The 14310-nt window shown below is 43.0% G+C and overlaps 2 protein-coding genes across 3 annotated transcripts in view; one reads left to right on the top strand and one right to left on the bottom strand.

The window, feature by feature from the left end:
* LOC140557716 (dynamin-1-like protein) overlaps positions 1 to 1359 on the bottom strand; it is a 28899-nt gene extending 27540 nt beyond the window's left edge. The window contains exons 1-2 of one of the 2 annotated variants that reach the window (XM_072682438.1): positions 1300 to 1359; positions 29 to 137 (exon numbers count right to left, since the gene is read on the bottom strand). In XM_072682438.1, coding sequence (XP_072538539.1) covers positions 29 to 130 — 102 coding nt within the window. In that variant the 5' untranslated portion in view covers positions 131 to 137; positions 1300 to 1359. Of the gene's footprint in view, positions 1 to 28; positions 138 to 1196 lie in introns of both variants that reach the window. The other variant, XM_072682437.1, reaches the window with a different exon arrangement.
* A 3065-nt stretch (positions 1360 to 4424) lies between these two features.
* Positions 4425 to 14305, top strand: rab7b (RAB7b, member RAS oncogene family). The gene is made up of 6 exons (XM_072682435.1): positions 4425 to 4650; positions 5465 to 5533; positions 6737 to 6863; positions 10024 to 10242; positions 10325 to 10453; positions 11056 to 14305. The coding sequence occupies exons 2-6, from the start codon at positions 5481 to 5483 to the stop codon at positions 11143 to 11145; spliced, it is 618 nt and encodes a 205-aa protein (XP_072538536.1). The 5' UTR covers positions 4425 to 4650; positions 5465 to 5480; the 3' UTR covers positions 11146 to 14305.
* The last annotated feature ends 5 nt before the right edge of the window (positions 14306 to 14310 follow it).

Below are 14310 nucleotides of genomic sequence, written 5' to 3'. Positions count from 1 at the left end.
AGTGGTGTGCTGAGCTGCAAATGCTGACCTGTGAACCGACCACCACGATCTGCGGAAGCTGAACGACATCGGCTCCAACGGTGAGGAAAACCTCTTGCAGACGATTAATGATGGGTATTAGAGTCTCCATCTCTGAGCTGAGGGAAGAGAAACAGAAAGAGTGCGCAAGAGAGTGCGCGAGAGAGAGATAGAGGATATGAGAATATAATTCCACAGATTGTTTTCATGATTTTGTGAAAGAAGCTTAAGCACAATCTGCAAACACGAACAAGAATAAGGGCATTTCTAATCATATCATCATATTTTCTTGGATATTATTCCACACTGTGTAATAGTGAACATATTAAGCCTGAGGACTCACAGTTAAGCCTCGTCTTATATAACGCGAGTCAGCAGTGGCTCTCAGTCTCACTTAAGCACAATCCTCCCATTTTTAAGAGAACACATGTTCTTGCAATCAGAGGCTCGGTGTTTAACGAAATCACAGCTGGCACACTGTGTTCACAAGCATGTTGTCGTTCAGATTAAAAATAACACCCATCCATGTGTTACCGTCCGCCTTGAAAGCTGTCAGACAGGTCCTGAATCAGATGAGATCCCTATTCTAGATCTAGATCTAAGTTAATGAATATTAGTTTTCATCGTTTTAGACCAGAATGGTCTCAAAGTGAAAGGAAGAGCCTCTAAAAGGCTTCAGTTTCAGTGTTGATACACAGCACTGAGAAGCTTCCCTGCACTTCTACAGTATAGTGAGCCCAGGCTTTACACTACTACCACCACTACTGTCCTCCTCCAGCTGTTTTCACAGCTGCTTATACCTTTATTTCAGTCTCTATTCTGAATTACAGCAGCAGGATACAGACAACAGCATATCTCCAGGGGGTTGTGCTCATTCACAATGGAAAATAGCCACAACCCAGGCGAGTGGCTGACAGACTGTTGAGTATAACAGCACTAAGGGTCCAGATACAAGCATGCTGCTCAGCAAATGTCGTTTACTTACATTTAGCCAGTACGTTTATAAGCCCTAAACTGCCATAAAATAAGAAAAAGAGACATTAGTGTGAAGGAACCAGCGAGAGCTCCCTGCTAGCTGAATGAACGAGGAAGCAGCGAAATTGACGTTAGCAAGCCGGCTAACTGATTAGCCAGTGCTAGCAACATAACAGCTACTGTAGCTGCACGAGCCCCCTTACCAAACCGCCAACTGCTGCTTTTCTTTCTTCTAGTCCCTAAAACAAATCTTCACGGCTTTGCTCGAAACATTATAGCTGAAAGAAAACGTGGGGGAATTATTACACAGCAGCTCAAAACACAGGCAGCGGGTTCATCCTTTTCGCAGCCTTCCCTTCTTTGCCGCTGTCAAAGAACATTAGGCGTGTTTCGCCTCAGCTTCCGAGCACCTGATTGGCTAAGACGCTGGTGACGTTCGGTTTTGCGGTTCATTCATTGGATGGTGATGCTGCCACTCACTGGTTTGTCACTGGCGCCACGCCCGCCCCTGATTAGCGTCAGGATTCTCGTAAAATAATGATTTAATTATAGAAATTATTATTATTATTAATTATTAATTATTATTACAAGTTTTGGAATTATTATTATCTAAAATAATCACATGCTGTCAAACCTCTAATTCGTATTTCGTAAAAAAAAAATATTTTCCCGAGCTTGTTAGAAAAAATATTATTTTTTGAGATATTTTTATTTTTTTCGAGTTGTTAGAAACAGTAACAGAAAATCATATTTTTTTCTCCTCTGTTTTATTATTTACTGGATTATTTAAATTATGTTTATTATTTAAATTATGTTTACTTTTATTTTATATAAAAGTTAGCTAAAATTCACGCACCAAAACACGTCCTGGCTGTTCGACAGTGTTTGGTATCAGATGAAAACTGTATATTTCATTTTTGGTGATCTAGCCCTTTAAATAAGGTCTGTAAACAGCAGTGAATGCGCTAAGCCACGCCCCTCCCCGCCCTCAGACAGGACCTCACCAACACCACGCTTAGGAATGAGCATTGCTATGTGCTAGTTCCTCTTTCTCAGGCCTTATACATTTCATTGCATTTCTGAGAATGTGTCCTATAGCTCATATTGCTTGTATAGGTCTATCCAGATGTACAAGGAAGGAAGACCTTAGACTCAAGCATTAGAAGCTGTGGGTGGAGGGAAGAGGGCCTCATGTAACTGAACAAGGGTGTGGTTGTAGCATGAAAGTGCTTAAAGGCTGGGTGGGGTCAGGACCACAAGGGCAGAGCTCAAGGCTGCTTATTCTGTAGGCCTCTTTCGTTCCAGATGAGTAATGGGACAAGTGATGAAAGTTCCCATTCTAGTTTATTTATTGCTGCATGTGTAACGTTACGATCAATACAGCTACAGAACACAAATCACTGCGATTTGATGTGTATGAGTGTATGTGTGTATGAGTGTATGTGTGTATGAGTGTATGTGTGTATGAGTGTGTGTCAGCTTAGTCCTTTCAAAAGCTCTGAGGAAGGACGAAGGCCAGTGTTTACACTTCCCATCCAATACCTATTTCTCTAATCAATCTTCCGGCAAGTAAATCCGCCATGACATTAATGAAGTCGCATGTCCGAAACGGTTCAAATATATTACCCACTGATCAACCATAACATTACAACCACCTGCCAAATATTGTGTCATGCCCAAACAGCTCTGGCATGCCAAGGCCTGGGCTCCAAAGGACCTCTGAAGGCATCCTGTGGTATCTTGTGAGGTGGCGCCTCTGTGGATCGCATGAATGAGCCTTGGGCTCCCATGGCCCTGTCGTCAACCATATGCTCTGACCCAGTAGTGTGTCATGTTGAGGCAACAAAGCCAGCATAAATGGCTCTCCTACTAATATTAAAAATATTATTCACATCAAAATAATGTATAATGTATAAAAAAATTATATAATTTAATCTCACAATTTGGCTTAGGTCATAATAATAATGACGTCGGCCTGTCCTGAAGATGGCTATTACACTTGCTTTGTAATAACGGTTTAATAAAAGCTGTGATGTGAACCAAAAATCCAGGTGATCAGCCAGAAGTGAGAGAAAATAACCATTCTGTTTCCAAAATAAAAACAAGAAAAACAAAAATACATTTTTTTCCCTCTTCTGCTTCACTGGAATGATTAAATCAGGTTCAGCCAGTAACGTGTAAGGGGTTGGAAATTACATATAGTTGATTTAATTAAGAGTATGCTTATTTAGATAAGATAAGATAAGATAATCCTTTATTAGTCCCACAGTGGGGAAATTCAAGGGATAGCAAGTAACACTCAGTTACAAATTTATTGAATATTATTTAGTACTTATTATTGTTGTTGTTATTATTATTATTAGTAGTAGTAGTAGTAGTGATAGTAGTAACGATCCTATCAGAAATATTTGTTTGTTGGGTTATTCAGTTTTGTTTTAAAATTGCTTTATTTATGTGTATTCGTCTTATTTTTTCTATTTTTGTATCTTTTAGATTTGCAGATTGAGTTATTGTATTTTATTGGGGTTTTTTTTGTTTGTTTTTTTATTGTTTTTCCTTTGCACTTTATTGTTATTATTATTTTTATTTAGTATTTATAATTGTTATTATTATTATTATTAGTAGTAGTAGTAGTAGTAGTAGTAGTATTAACAATCCTATCAGAATTATTTATTTATTGGGTCATTTAGTTTTTTTAGTGCTTTATTTATGTGTATTCATCTTATTTTTTTCTATTTTGTATTGTTTTTCATTTGCACTTTATTGTTATTATTATTTAGCATTTATAATTGTTATTATTATTTTTATTATTATTATTAGTAGTAGTAGTAGTAGTAGTAGTATTAACAATCCTATCAGAATTATTTATTTATTGGGTCATTTAGTTTTTTTAGTGCTTTATTTATGTGTATTCATCTAATTTTTTTCTATTTTGTATTGTTTTTCCTTTGCACTTCATTGTTATTATTATTATTATTATTTTGCTTTTTAAAGTTGGATTTTTTTGTATTAATAAAGAAAGCCGTAACTCTAGCTTGTGTCCGTCTCTCTGCTTTAAGGGAGGTGGATGTTTTTTTTTTTTTACCATGCCCAGGTTTCCTCTAGACTACCTGATTTATATACTGTACTACCCTTATTGTTGTATTGTATTACTGTGCTGTATTGTGTTACACGCTCCTGGCTGCTGAATTCCCTTCAGGGTCAATAAAGGCTCTATCTCTACATGTGAGCTGAGTGTAGGCCTATCAAACCACATTCCTAAAGACAGAACTGAAGCATGTCTGAAGTGTGTATTTGGTGAAGCATCCCTTTCCGGACGGCAGTAAAGCAGAACCGTATAAATGGAAGTGGCGTGGGAGTGCGAGGAGCGGCCGCCATATTGGAGCGGTAAAAGAGGGAGGGCTCCAGTTGCAGGCGGTGCTCCAGCTCAGTGGTGCGTCAGGGCCTTGTGACCAATGCAGCCATGTTCAGCTAGGAGAGGGAGACGGTCCACCACGGCAGATGAACCTTTCTGTAAACCGATAAGGCTGGGTAGGAATTTGTTGTGCGCGATCGGAGGTATTTGTCACTGGTAGCAAGGCCCCAGTGAAGCCAGTCCCGCCAGTGAAGCCAGTCCCCGGCGCTGTCGGAGCTCTTGTGGAAGTGAAGAGGCGGAAGGTACAGATCTATTTCACCCGGGGTTTGTTTTTCTCAGAGGGGGGAAAAGCTGTCAGGCGGCTGGTGCATCGGATCTGGTCTTCTGCTCGGGTGTTGGGACATCGACGTTCAGCCCTCGTTCAGTGTTTGGGACGTTGTTCGCTAAATATCTCTGCCTCCTCCGTCCTTGGCGACCGGGACGAGCACAACTTATCCAAACAGAAAGGCCTTTACCTGTAACACCAGAGAGGGGCTTTGTGGGGTGGGATTCCCACTTGAAGCCACATCTAAGGGGGGTTTTAAACGCTGATCACTTTGGGGTTTTTTTTTTGTTTTTTTTTTCTCCCCCCTTTCTCAATGTGGTGACGTCACCTGACTTGGGAATGTGGTTTAACATTTGGGGTTCAGTGCCAAATTGTTGAATCTCATTTTTATGGGGATTTGCCAAACTAGGGCTCACTTAGATGGATCCAAACTCCTTTAACAGTGTTTTGGGTTTTGTTTTTAATGGGATCCAGCTTGCTGTTAACCCACCTCTTCTGTTCAGTTAGCCAGATGTCCCATAACCCATCCAGTATGTTCTTAGGTCTCTATAAGTCTAATTTGTGGGATAAATATATTGTAGAAGTTGTGTGGTGTAAGCAATTTAGTTACATTAATCATTGCTGTTGTAAATATACTATTTTTTGGGGGGAAAGCGTTAAAAAAACCCCCAAAAAAATCCATTAAAAACCTTGTGCAATAACATGAGGACGCAAAGCAAAGGACGTCGTTAAGCTCCTACCTGGTCAATGCTGTCTTGCACTTATCCGTGTCTCCTCCTTCTCCTCCTCAGATCTGCTCTGGACGTCATGGCCTCTCGCAAAAAGGTGCTGCTTAAAGTGATCATCCTCGGGGACTCTGGGTAAGGGTCATTTAGTCCTGCCACGTCTTTTCTTCTTCTTCTTCTTCTTCTTCTTCTTCTTCTCTTTCTGACCCACCACTTCCACTTTCAGGAGGAAACAGGCTTTGTGGCTTGAGCCAGAGGTAGTAGAGAGGCCTGATTTTGAAGAGAGAGGCCTGGAGCAGGACGGCTTACTTTCGTTTTTGCTTTGCTCTTTAAAAACAGATTTTTATCCTGTACGATAGGAACGATAGCTGTAGGGGACTTTTGTTGGGGGATGGAGTGACTAGGCCTGCAGGAGTTCCCCTTGTTTCCCATGTCTTGTTCTACTGCCAGCCTCGCCCGAACTTTAGGTGTGGTGGGAATTATCGTCTTCTCAGTCTAGCCGATGCCACTAGGTAGGAAAGCTATTGCACAATCCCCTCTAAAGGCCTGAGTGACTGGCAAAGGTAGAGACAAAGACAACCACGCTCAACCATTGGAATTTGACCTCTGCTTTTAACTCATTGGTGCGGTGAACACACATGCCTGGAGCGGTGGGCAGCTATCCCATTTCCAAGAGTTAAGGGTTAATGGTTAAGAGCCCAACAGTTGCAGCTTGCCATACTCAGGTATTGAACCCACAACCCTGTTGTCTGTAGTCCGGTGCTCTAACTGCCGAGTCACATCCATCCACAGTTGCATCCATGGTGCTGTTAGTGAGCGTGAAGAACCTTTAAATTGGTGAAGAACCTTTATCTTTATTTATTCTTTTACATTAACGGTTCTTCTATATGGCATCGCCCAAGGAACCCTTTGTAGCACCTTCTCTTTTAAGAGTGGTTTGCCTGGAGTGGAGTTAAGTGGAGATGACTGACCCATGTTCTAACATCTAAAATCCTCTGATAATACAAAGACACAGCTGTGCCCCAGATCAGGCTACTTTCAATACCCCCTGCCCCCTCCGTGCTGGTATTGACGTTTTAGCAGTGCTCCTGCTAAGCTAATTGCTCAGTCATCAGTTTATTCAGCAGTGATCTATACTTACTAGCTGTTATAGGCTAGTTCTAATGTTTACGCTGTATAATAAGAGCACAATGTTGTCTATTTATTTTATAATTAGCTTGCCTTTGTCCAAAAAACAGGTAGTTTGATATGATTTAGGAAGATGTCCAGATGGCAGGTCGTGTAGAGCTGTATGCTGATGCTCCTCTGTGGTAATGGTGGCTCTTTTTCTCTTTACAGGGTTGGGAAGACCTCTTTGATGAACCAGTATGTTAATAACAAGTTCAGCAACCAGTATAAGGCCACAATCGGCGCCGACTTCCTGACCAAAGAGGTGTTGGTTGACGACAGGCTTGTCACCATGCAGGTGCGTCTCGTCTTTGTGCTAATGGCTAGCTAAAGTGAAAGAATCCATATTTAATTTTCACAGTGCATGATGTTTATAACGCTGCAGTCAAGACACACACACACACACACACACACACACACACACACACAGACACAGAGTAGTGATATAGTGAACACACATGCCTGGAGCGGTGGGCAGCTATCCCATTTCCAAGGGTTAAGGGCCTTGGTTAAGAGCCCAACAGTTACAGCTTGCCATACTCAGGTATTGAACCCACAGCTATGTTATTATGTTTATAATAATTCTTGAAACATATTTTGTATAATAAACAACAACAAACTTTCTCACAATATGATAAAAATATCGCTGCAGTGGAGTTGTTGTTGTTGTTGTTGTTTGGGTTACCTGACTGAACTCAGACAGTCATGCTTAGGTGTGTTTCTGCCTGAACATACGCTGTATACCATTAAACTACATACAAGTAAACAAAGGCAGTGGTCAGAATGTGCTGTTGGTCAGTAAAATGACGGACCATGTTGGTTAGAGGAGCGTAGGTTTGGGTTGCTGACCTCTCTGTGAGCTCCCCCAGCAGCTCACCTGATTTACTTTAATGGGGACTGATTAGATAAAGCAGGTATTTGCTCGCCATGGCTTGTTATTGATTAGTTAAAGCTGTTTGTTGTGTTTTAGAATGACCTTAAACACAGTGTTTCTTATTGGGGAAAGGAAAACATAAAATAGTGACCACCCCCCACCCCAATAACAAATGAGCTTTGATTGTGTACGAAGTTGCTGCTTGCCATACTCGGGTATTGAACCCACAACCCTGTGGTCAATAGTCAATAGGCCGGTGCTGTAACTGGGCTATTGGTGAAACACAATATTCAATACACAATAATTGATATAGGTGTAGGGATGGCTGCTTGGCGGTTAGAGCTCCATGCTATTGATGACAGGGTCGTGGGTTCGATAACCGGGCTCGGCAAGCTGCTGTTGTTGAGCCCTTGAGTAAGGCCCTTCACCCTCTCTGCTCCCAGGGCGCCACAGCCATACCTGCCCACTGCTCCGGGCACGTGTGCTCACTGTCACTGTGTGTGTTTGATCACTAGTGTGTGTGTGTGTGTGTGTGTGTGTGTGTGTGTGTGTGTGTGTGTGTCCAGTGTCATGCAATATCCAGTTATATCAAACAGGACATGCTAAACTTTTTTTTGTGCCATTGTCCATTTATTTGGCTCCAGTCATGGATGCACAGAGTGTATTATTAATAACATGCCATGTTGGACCCCCGTCCTTTTTTTAATATTACAATATTTATCACAGATAAAAAGTAAATACTTCCTCGTTGCTGTGATAATGTGTTTTGCCTGCATGGCCAATAAAAGAAGCACTTTTGGGGACTTAATTTGACAAGTACTGCGTCCTCCTAGTAGCGGGCTCGGTTTTCGACATCCGCAAGGTCCCCTTTCCAAGGAAAAGCTGTCAGCGACATTGCAGGCAGTTAGAGTATCCGTACAAGTCCATTTCTCACAAGCCGTACCTTCTGTAAAGCGTCTGTGAATACTGTCTGAGCCCAAATCAGTCTGGTGTTCGAGGCCTGGGCTGGCACTTTGTTGCAAGGGTGATGTGATGACCCCTAGTCATGTTTGTTTTGCAAATACTCCATGCAATGACGTGAGGCGGCCCGCGCTGAGAGTGCTTGTGTATGAAGAACGTTGGTACTGAAAGTTGGCTATCCTGATTGGTTTACAGCGTGTTATCTCGTACACAGCGAGAGATGACTGGAGATGCAATCAAGTCCGAAATGGAAGGCACTGTGTGTGAGCGGACCTTACTCTCTCTAATCAGCGCTGACTGATTGCTCTAATGTGACCTCCCGCATCCAGCCCATTAGCCCTCAGTCGGCCGAGCCAAGCGTTTGTCGGCGCCGTGGCCGACCCAGCCTGGCCGGTTTGCTGTAATGTCATGGATGCTCTTGTGATCTGTCATTCCGAGTCATGCCAAATAGCTTCCTGGTGGTTTCCCTGAGGGCGCCAGGGTTATGAAACGTTTAGCTCATGTGTCATGCTCGTGCTGTGGAACGCTGACGTTGGCTTGCCTGCAAACCACGTGAGTCACCAGTTATGCCACTGGGAAGGGAACGGTTTCAGGAGGGAAGAGCGTGGTTGGTGTTGTGGATCTCTCATTTCAGACGAACCTGTGTTTGAACAAGTGCTTTAGCGTGAGTGCGCTGTCGAGGCTGAGCTGTTGAGAATGTGGCTGGAAAGGCAGAAATGGTGTGGTTATTTGCTCTACGCTGATGTTAGCAAGGTGGCTAACCCCTCTAGCTTGATGTTAGCCAGACGACAACTGCTCTAGGCTGATGTTGGCTCGATGGCAACTGCTCTAGCTGGATGGCAACTGCTCTAGCTAGATGTTGGCTCGCTGGCAACTGCTCTAGCTAGATGTTGGCTCGATGGCAACTGCTCTAGCCTGATGTTGGCTCGATGGCAACTGCTCTAGCTAGATGGCAACTGCTCTAGCCTGATGTTGGCTCGATGGCAACTGCTCAAGCCTGATGTTGGCTCGATGGCAACTGCTCTAGCTAGATGGCAACTGCTCTAGCCTGATGTTGGCCCGATGGCAACTGCTCTAGCCTGATGTTGGCCCGATGGCAACTGCTCTAGCCTGATGTTGGCTAGATGGCAACATAAGGGTGTGAATTGGTTGAGGGTGACAAATCGGCTGCACCGGTTTTATGATTATTATAATATTCAGAATAATAATATGCTCAAGCCTGATGTTGGCTCGATGGCAACTGCTCTAGCTAGATGTTGGCTCGATGGCAACTGCTCTAGCTAGATGGCAACTGCTCTAGCCTGATGTTGGCTCGATGGCAACTGCTCTAGCTAGATGTTGGCTCGATGGCAACTGCTCTAGCCTGATGTTGGCCCGATGGCAACTGCTCTAGCCTGATGTTGGCTAGATGGCAACATAAGGGTGTGAATTGGTTGAGGGTGACAAATCGGCTGCACCGGTTTTATGATTATTATAATATTCAGAATAATAATATTCAGAAGTCAGGGTTTTTTATAGTCTGCTGTGTAAATTGTACCTCCAGTCATACTTTTGTGTGTGTGTGTTTATATCGTAATAAAAAAATATTAAAAATCTAAACTAATGTTTAATGCATTGCTGACAGATTTGGGACACAGCAGGGCAGGAGCGTTTCCAGTCTCTGGGAGTGGCGTTTTACAGGGGAGCGGATTGCTGCGTGCTGGTTTACGACGTCACGGCCCCGAACACATTCAAGACCCTGGACAGCTGGAGGGACGAGTTTCTGATCCAGGCCAGCCCTCGCGACCCTGAGAACTTCCCCTTCGTGGTGCTCGGAAACAAGATCGACTTGGAGAACAGACAGGTCTGGTGGCTCCACCTTTACAGGCTGCTCGTTTCTAAATCACTCGGGTAAATTCCTTTACCGTTGTTTTGTGTTTTGGCAGGTTACAACAAAGCGGGCTCAGGCTTGGTGTCAAAGCAAGAACAACATCCCCTATTTTGAGACCAGTGCCAAAGAAGCTATCAACGTGGACCAGGCTTTCCAGACCATTGCTCGCAATGCACTCAAACAGGTACAGGCCCCTGCAGTACCACGTACTCTCAGTGAGGACCGGTCATCTTATAGACCCAAGTGATACTGATGAATGCATTCGGCTACCCCCTTAAGTCACACCCTTTGCTGACATAGATGTGCAAATGCACACATGCAGCTTTCATAGTCCCTGTAGAGAAGTACTGCCAATAGAATAGGACTCTCTGAAGATGAGAATGAACCTATTGGCCCCATGCTGCCTAATGCCAGGGGTGGGCTAGAGGGGTATAAAGCATCCATCCATCCATCATGTTTTAATAATTATATTCCAAAATAATGATTTTGGAAAAAACAATGAACAATCAGGTGTCCCAATACTTTTATCCATATAGCTTGTGATGCAAACGAACACTGGATGTGGATAAAAGTATTGGGACACCTGATTGTTCATTGTTTTTAAAACTTTTAAAAGAGAAGGAAACAACCTTCTAAACTTTCAATCAAAGTCAGTGTAATTTATTCATTTTGGAGCATTTCTATTGGTCCGTTCATCATGAAATTCAACAATGTACCAATGTAAAGAACAACTGCCAGATTCGCATCATATCCAAAAAGTGCAAAACCTTTTATCCTCACTTTCAGGAGTCTGAAGTGGAGCCGTACGACTTCCCGGACCAGATCAAGCTAAGAGATGATAGACCCGCCTCCTCCAGCGACGGCTGCAACTGCTGAAGGAGACCAAGCTAAACAGCGAGGGGTAGAGAGGAGGGAACGAGAGATGGCAGTGATCCAGCAGAGTCCGAATCCTTACAAAAAGACGCCAACCAACCCCCCACATCCCCCTCTCCTGCCCGTCCGCCAGCCAGCCAGCCAACCAACCAGCCAGCCATGTTCTTCCTCTCCTTCAAGACCTCCAGGGTATGAAATGCCACGTGATAGCGTCTCCCCTCTCTTTCCACCCACCAAGGAACATGTGGCATAAGAAAACTGTCTGAGGAAATGGGAGAGAGCACCTGATTTCCTTCAGCATAACATTTACTTTTAAAACTACGACTCCCAGTATCACTACCGTACAAGTCCGAGACTGTCACTGCGCCCACGTCCTTTGTGCAGGGTTTTTCTTTTTTTTCCATCTGCCAATCATTGTGCCTTTCATTCTACATCATGCTTTCTAGAAGGCCGTCAGACCCACTGTTTATTTACTTCTTCTTCTTCTATATACTGATCATGCATTCCCTACTGTATAAATTGCACCACTGATAAAAGTGTCAAACCCATCTGTATTTGCATGTCATCAATATAAATATATATATGTATATGAATGAGCGATCATCTATGATCTCCAAACAAGGATCTATACCGTCTTAATCTTGACATGATTTGTTGTTTTTGTTAATGACTTTATCCAAGATCATGCTTGAACGTGCTCAAGAGTGGCTCGACATGTGTGGTGTAGATGGTGTCGACTAACAGAACAGTAGCCACAGCCACAGTGTGTTACAGTGCACACCACTTTTGTGCACCCTGAGCCTGTTCGCTTATTACTTACATGCTCTCATTGCTTTAAACATTGTTTTAGTCAGCGTCAGGCATCTGCTATACCTTGAGAACCATCTTGGAAGTCTAAACAATTGGCTCTATATATCTGTGCTTCGCCCATAAATTACTATTAATTTGGGGTTTTTTTTGTAGCAACCATTTTGTCGGGAAGTTGGAAGAACCAGTGTTGGCATGGTGCTAAATTTGCTGTTGTTTCCCCACTGAAATTCTTGAAAAGCAAAGTCCATAGCTTGGTAGCATAGCCTTGTTAAAAAAGAACCATATCCTACATTCTACCTTAGCTTTTTGGCTCAAGAGGTCCACTGGGGCAGCTGTGGCCTAACGATCAGAGAAGTGGGCTTGGTGCTGGTAGGTTGCTGGTTCAATCCCCTGGACAGGCAGGATTAGGGGGTGGAGGGTGAAGGAATAGTTGCTTTCTCCTCATTTACCTTTCACAGCTATGTTGCCCTTAAGCAAAGCATCAAACCTCGACCAAGTTGCCAAGCTGGCTGCCGCCTCTCTGGGTGTGGGTTCTCACCCACCCCAGGTGGTTTTATGTTCCAAACACCGGAATTCCTTTTTTTCTTGACCATTTTCCAATCTATCCAGTTTTCTGTACTGTGCCATTAAGGCTAATATACCTTGTAAATGACCTCTATTGTGATTGGCTGCTCTGTATTGTGCCTCATTAGAAAAGCAGTCCAAGCTGAAACCCTCCTCACAAGTGTAGGCGGGGCTAAACTGCTGTAGGCTGAATAGGCAGACATGTTAATTTGTTTGCTGACATCATATACAAACAATTATACAATATACAAGTAATTTCTTATTATGTTCAGTGGCATTTTTGACTGTGTTTTGATGGTTGCTACAAAACAAAGCATTTGTGGGCGGAGCATGGCTAGATCAAGCATTCAGTGGGTTTGGCAGAAGCACAGAGTTTTAGATGCATTCAAGTGTCCTCATTCCTAGCCTGTCTTTGATTGTTTTGATTTTGCCTTTTGTACATTTACATATTGTACTTGTATTAATATATGCACATACCTTATATTAGAAGTTCAGTTTTATATACCCGGATGAAAAAACAACCCGTTTAAACCAGTGGGCCTCAGTGCCGGACCTGGATATTTCCAAGGGGTCATCTGTTCTAGCTTTGGAGAACTGGAGTCCAGCACTATTTGGTGATTTCTAATATTCATCACACCATCTGAACCTGGGGGCGAGGGGTGCTTCACAAAGCAGGATTTTTCTGTTTAGCCTAAATTCAAGCCTATCCAGTAAGAAAAGAGCTGAGGTACAGTACATACAGTCTTTAAATTCAGGCTTAAGTTATCTGGCTTACTTTGGGGAACACTCCAGGGTAATTAGCAAAGAGCTAATTGTGTGCAAACTAGTGTGGACACTGGGCCTCTGGGAGGGTACTACACAAAGGATTTCTGAGTTTAGCCAGATAACTTGAGCCTAGCCACTAAGTAAAGACCCAAGAGCATTCCTGCTGAACAGTTTTTAACTTTGGGCTTAAAGTTATCTGGCTAACTTAGTAAAACACAATTTAGCCAGATAACCTGAGCCTAAATTCAAGCCTGTTGAGTAGGAAGCAAGTAGTTGAGCTTCATAATTGGACAGTACTGAACTTCAGGCTCAAGATATCTGGTTAAACCCTACTTTTCTGAAACACTCCTGTGTAATTAGCAAGGAACTAACTGTAAGCACACTGTGTTGGACACCTGCCTACAAGGGGGATGCTACACAAAGCAGGATTTCTCAGATTAGCCAGATAACTTGAGCCTGTCCAATAAAAAAATAGCCAAGGTTCAGAATATTCCTGCTGGACAGTTTTTAACTTTAGGCTTAAGTTATCTGGCTAACTACCACTCTATGGTATTTAGCAGAGAGCTAAAGGGGGGAACTACACAAAGCAGAATCTTTGTTTAGCCAGATAACTTGAGCCTAAAGTCAGGCATGTCCAATTGGAAAGGAGAGGAGGTATGTTATGGTCCTGCTGTACAGTCTTTAACTTTGGGCTCTAGTTATCTGGGTAAACTCTACTCAGTGGGATCTCTAATTTTAGCCAGATAACTTAAGCCCAAGTTGTCAAGCCTGAGTGTTCCATTTGGACAGTTGTGAATTTTGAGCTCAGCTTATCTGGCTAAGAACTTGGACATATCATGTTTTGTGCAATACTCCAGGACCACAAATGCTTTGTGAAATACCCTCAGGGTTGAGAACCACTGGTTTAAACACTGGTTTAACAAGTAGAAACTGGTGTCCTTGGCCAATATGCCATTTGTAACTTGTCAGCATAATCTATCAAGCCAAATAGACAAATAAAGCTGAGGATACATTTATGACCAAAGTGTT

Source organism: Salminus brasiliensis, chromosome 6 (genome assembly GCF_030463535.1).
Source record: "Salminus brasiliensis chromosome 6, fSalBra1.hap2, whole genome shotgun sequence".
In the NCBI taxonomy this organism is placed as follows: domain Eukaryota; kingdom Metazoa; phylum Chordata; class Actinopteri; order Characiformes; family Bryconidae; genus Salminus; species Salminus brasiliensis.
Note: the sequence above shows the minus strand (reverse complement) of the source record. Positions and strands in the feature narration are given on the sequence as shown.

Excerpts from the sequence above, each read along its gene's own strand:
- rab7b (XM_072682435.1), top strand. The coding sequence starts at position 5,481 with ATGGCCTCTCGCAAAAAGGTGCTGCTTAAAGTGATCATCCTCGGGGAC. Across the intron at positions 5,534-6,736 it reads ATCATCCTCGGGGACTCTGG|GGTTGGGAAGACCTCTTTGA; the intron begins GTAAGGGTCATT and ends TTCTCTTTACAG. Across the intron at positions 10,243-10,324 it reads TCGACTTGGAGAACAGACAG|GTTACAACAAAGCGGGCTCA; the intron begins GTCTGGTGGCTC and ends GTGTTTTGGCAG.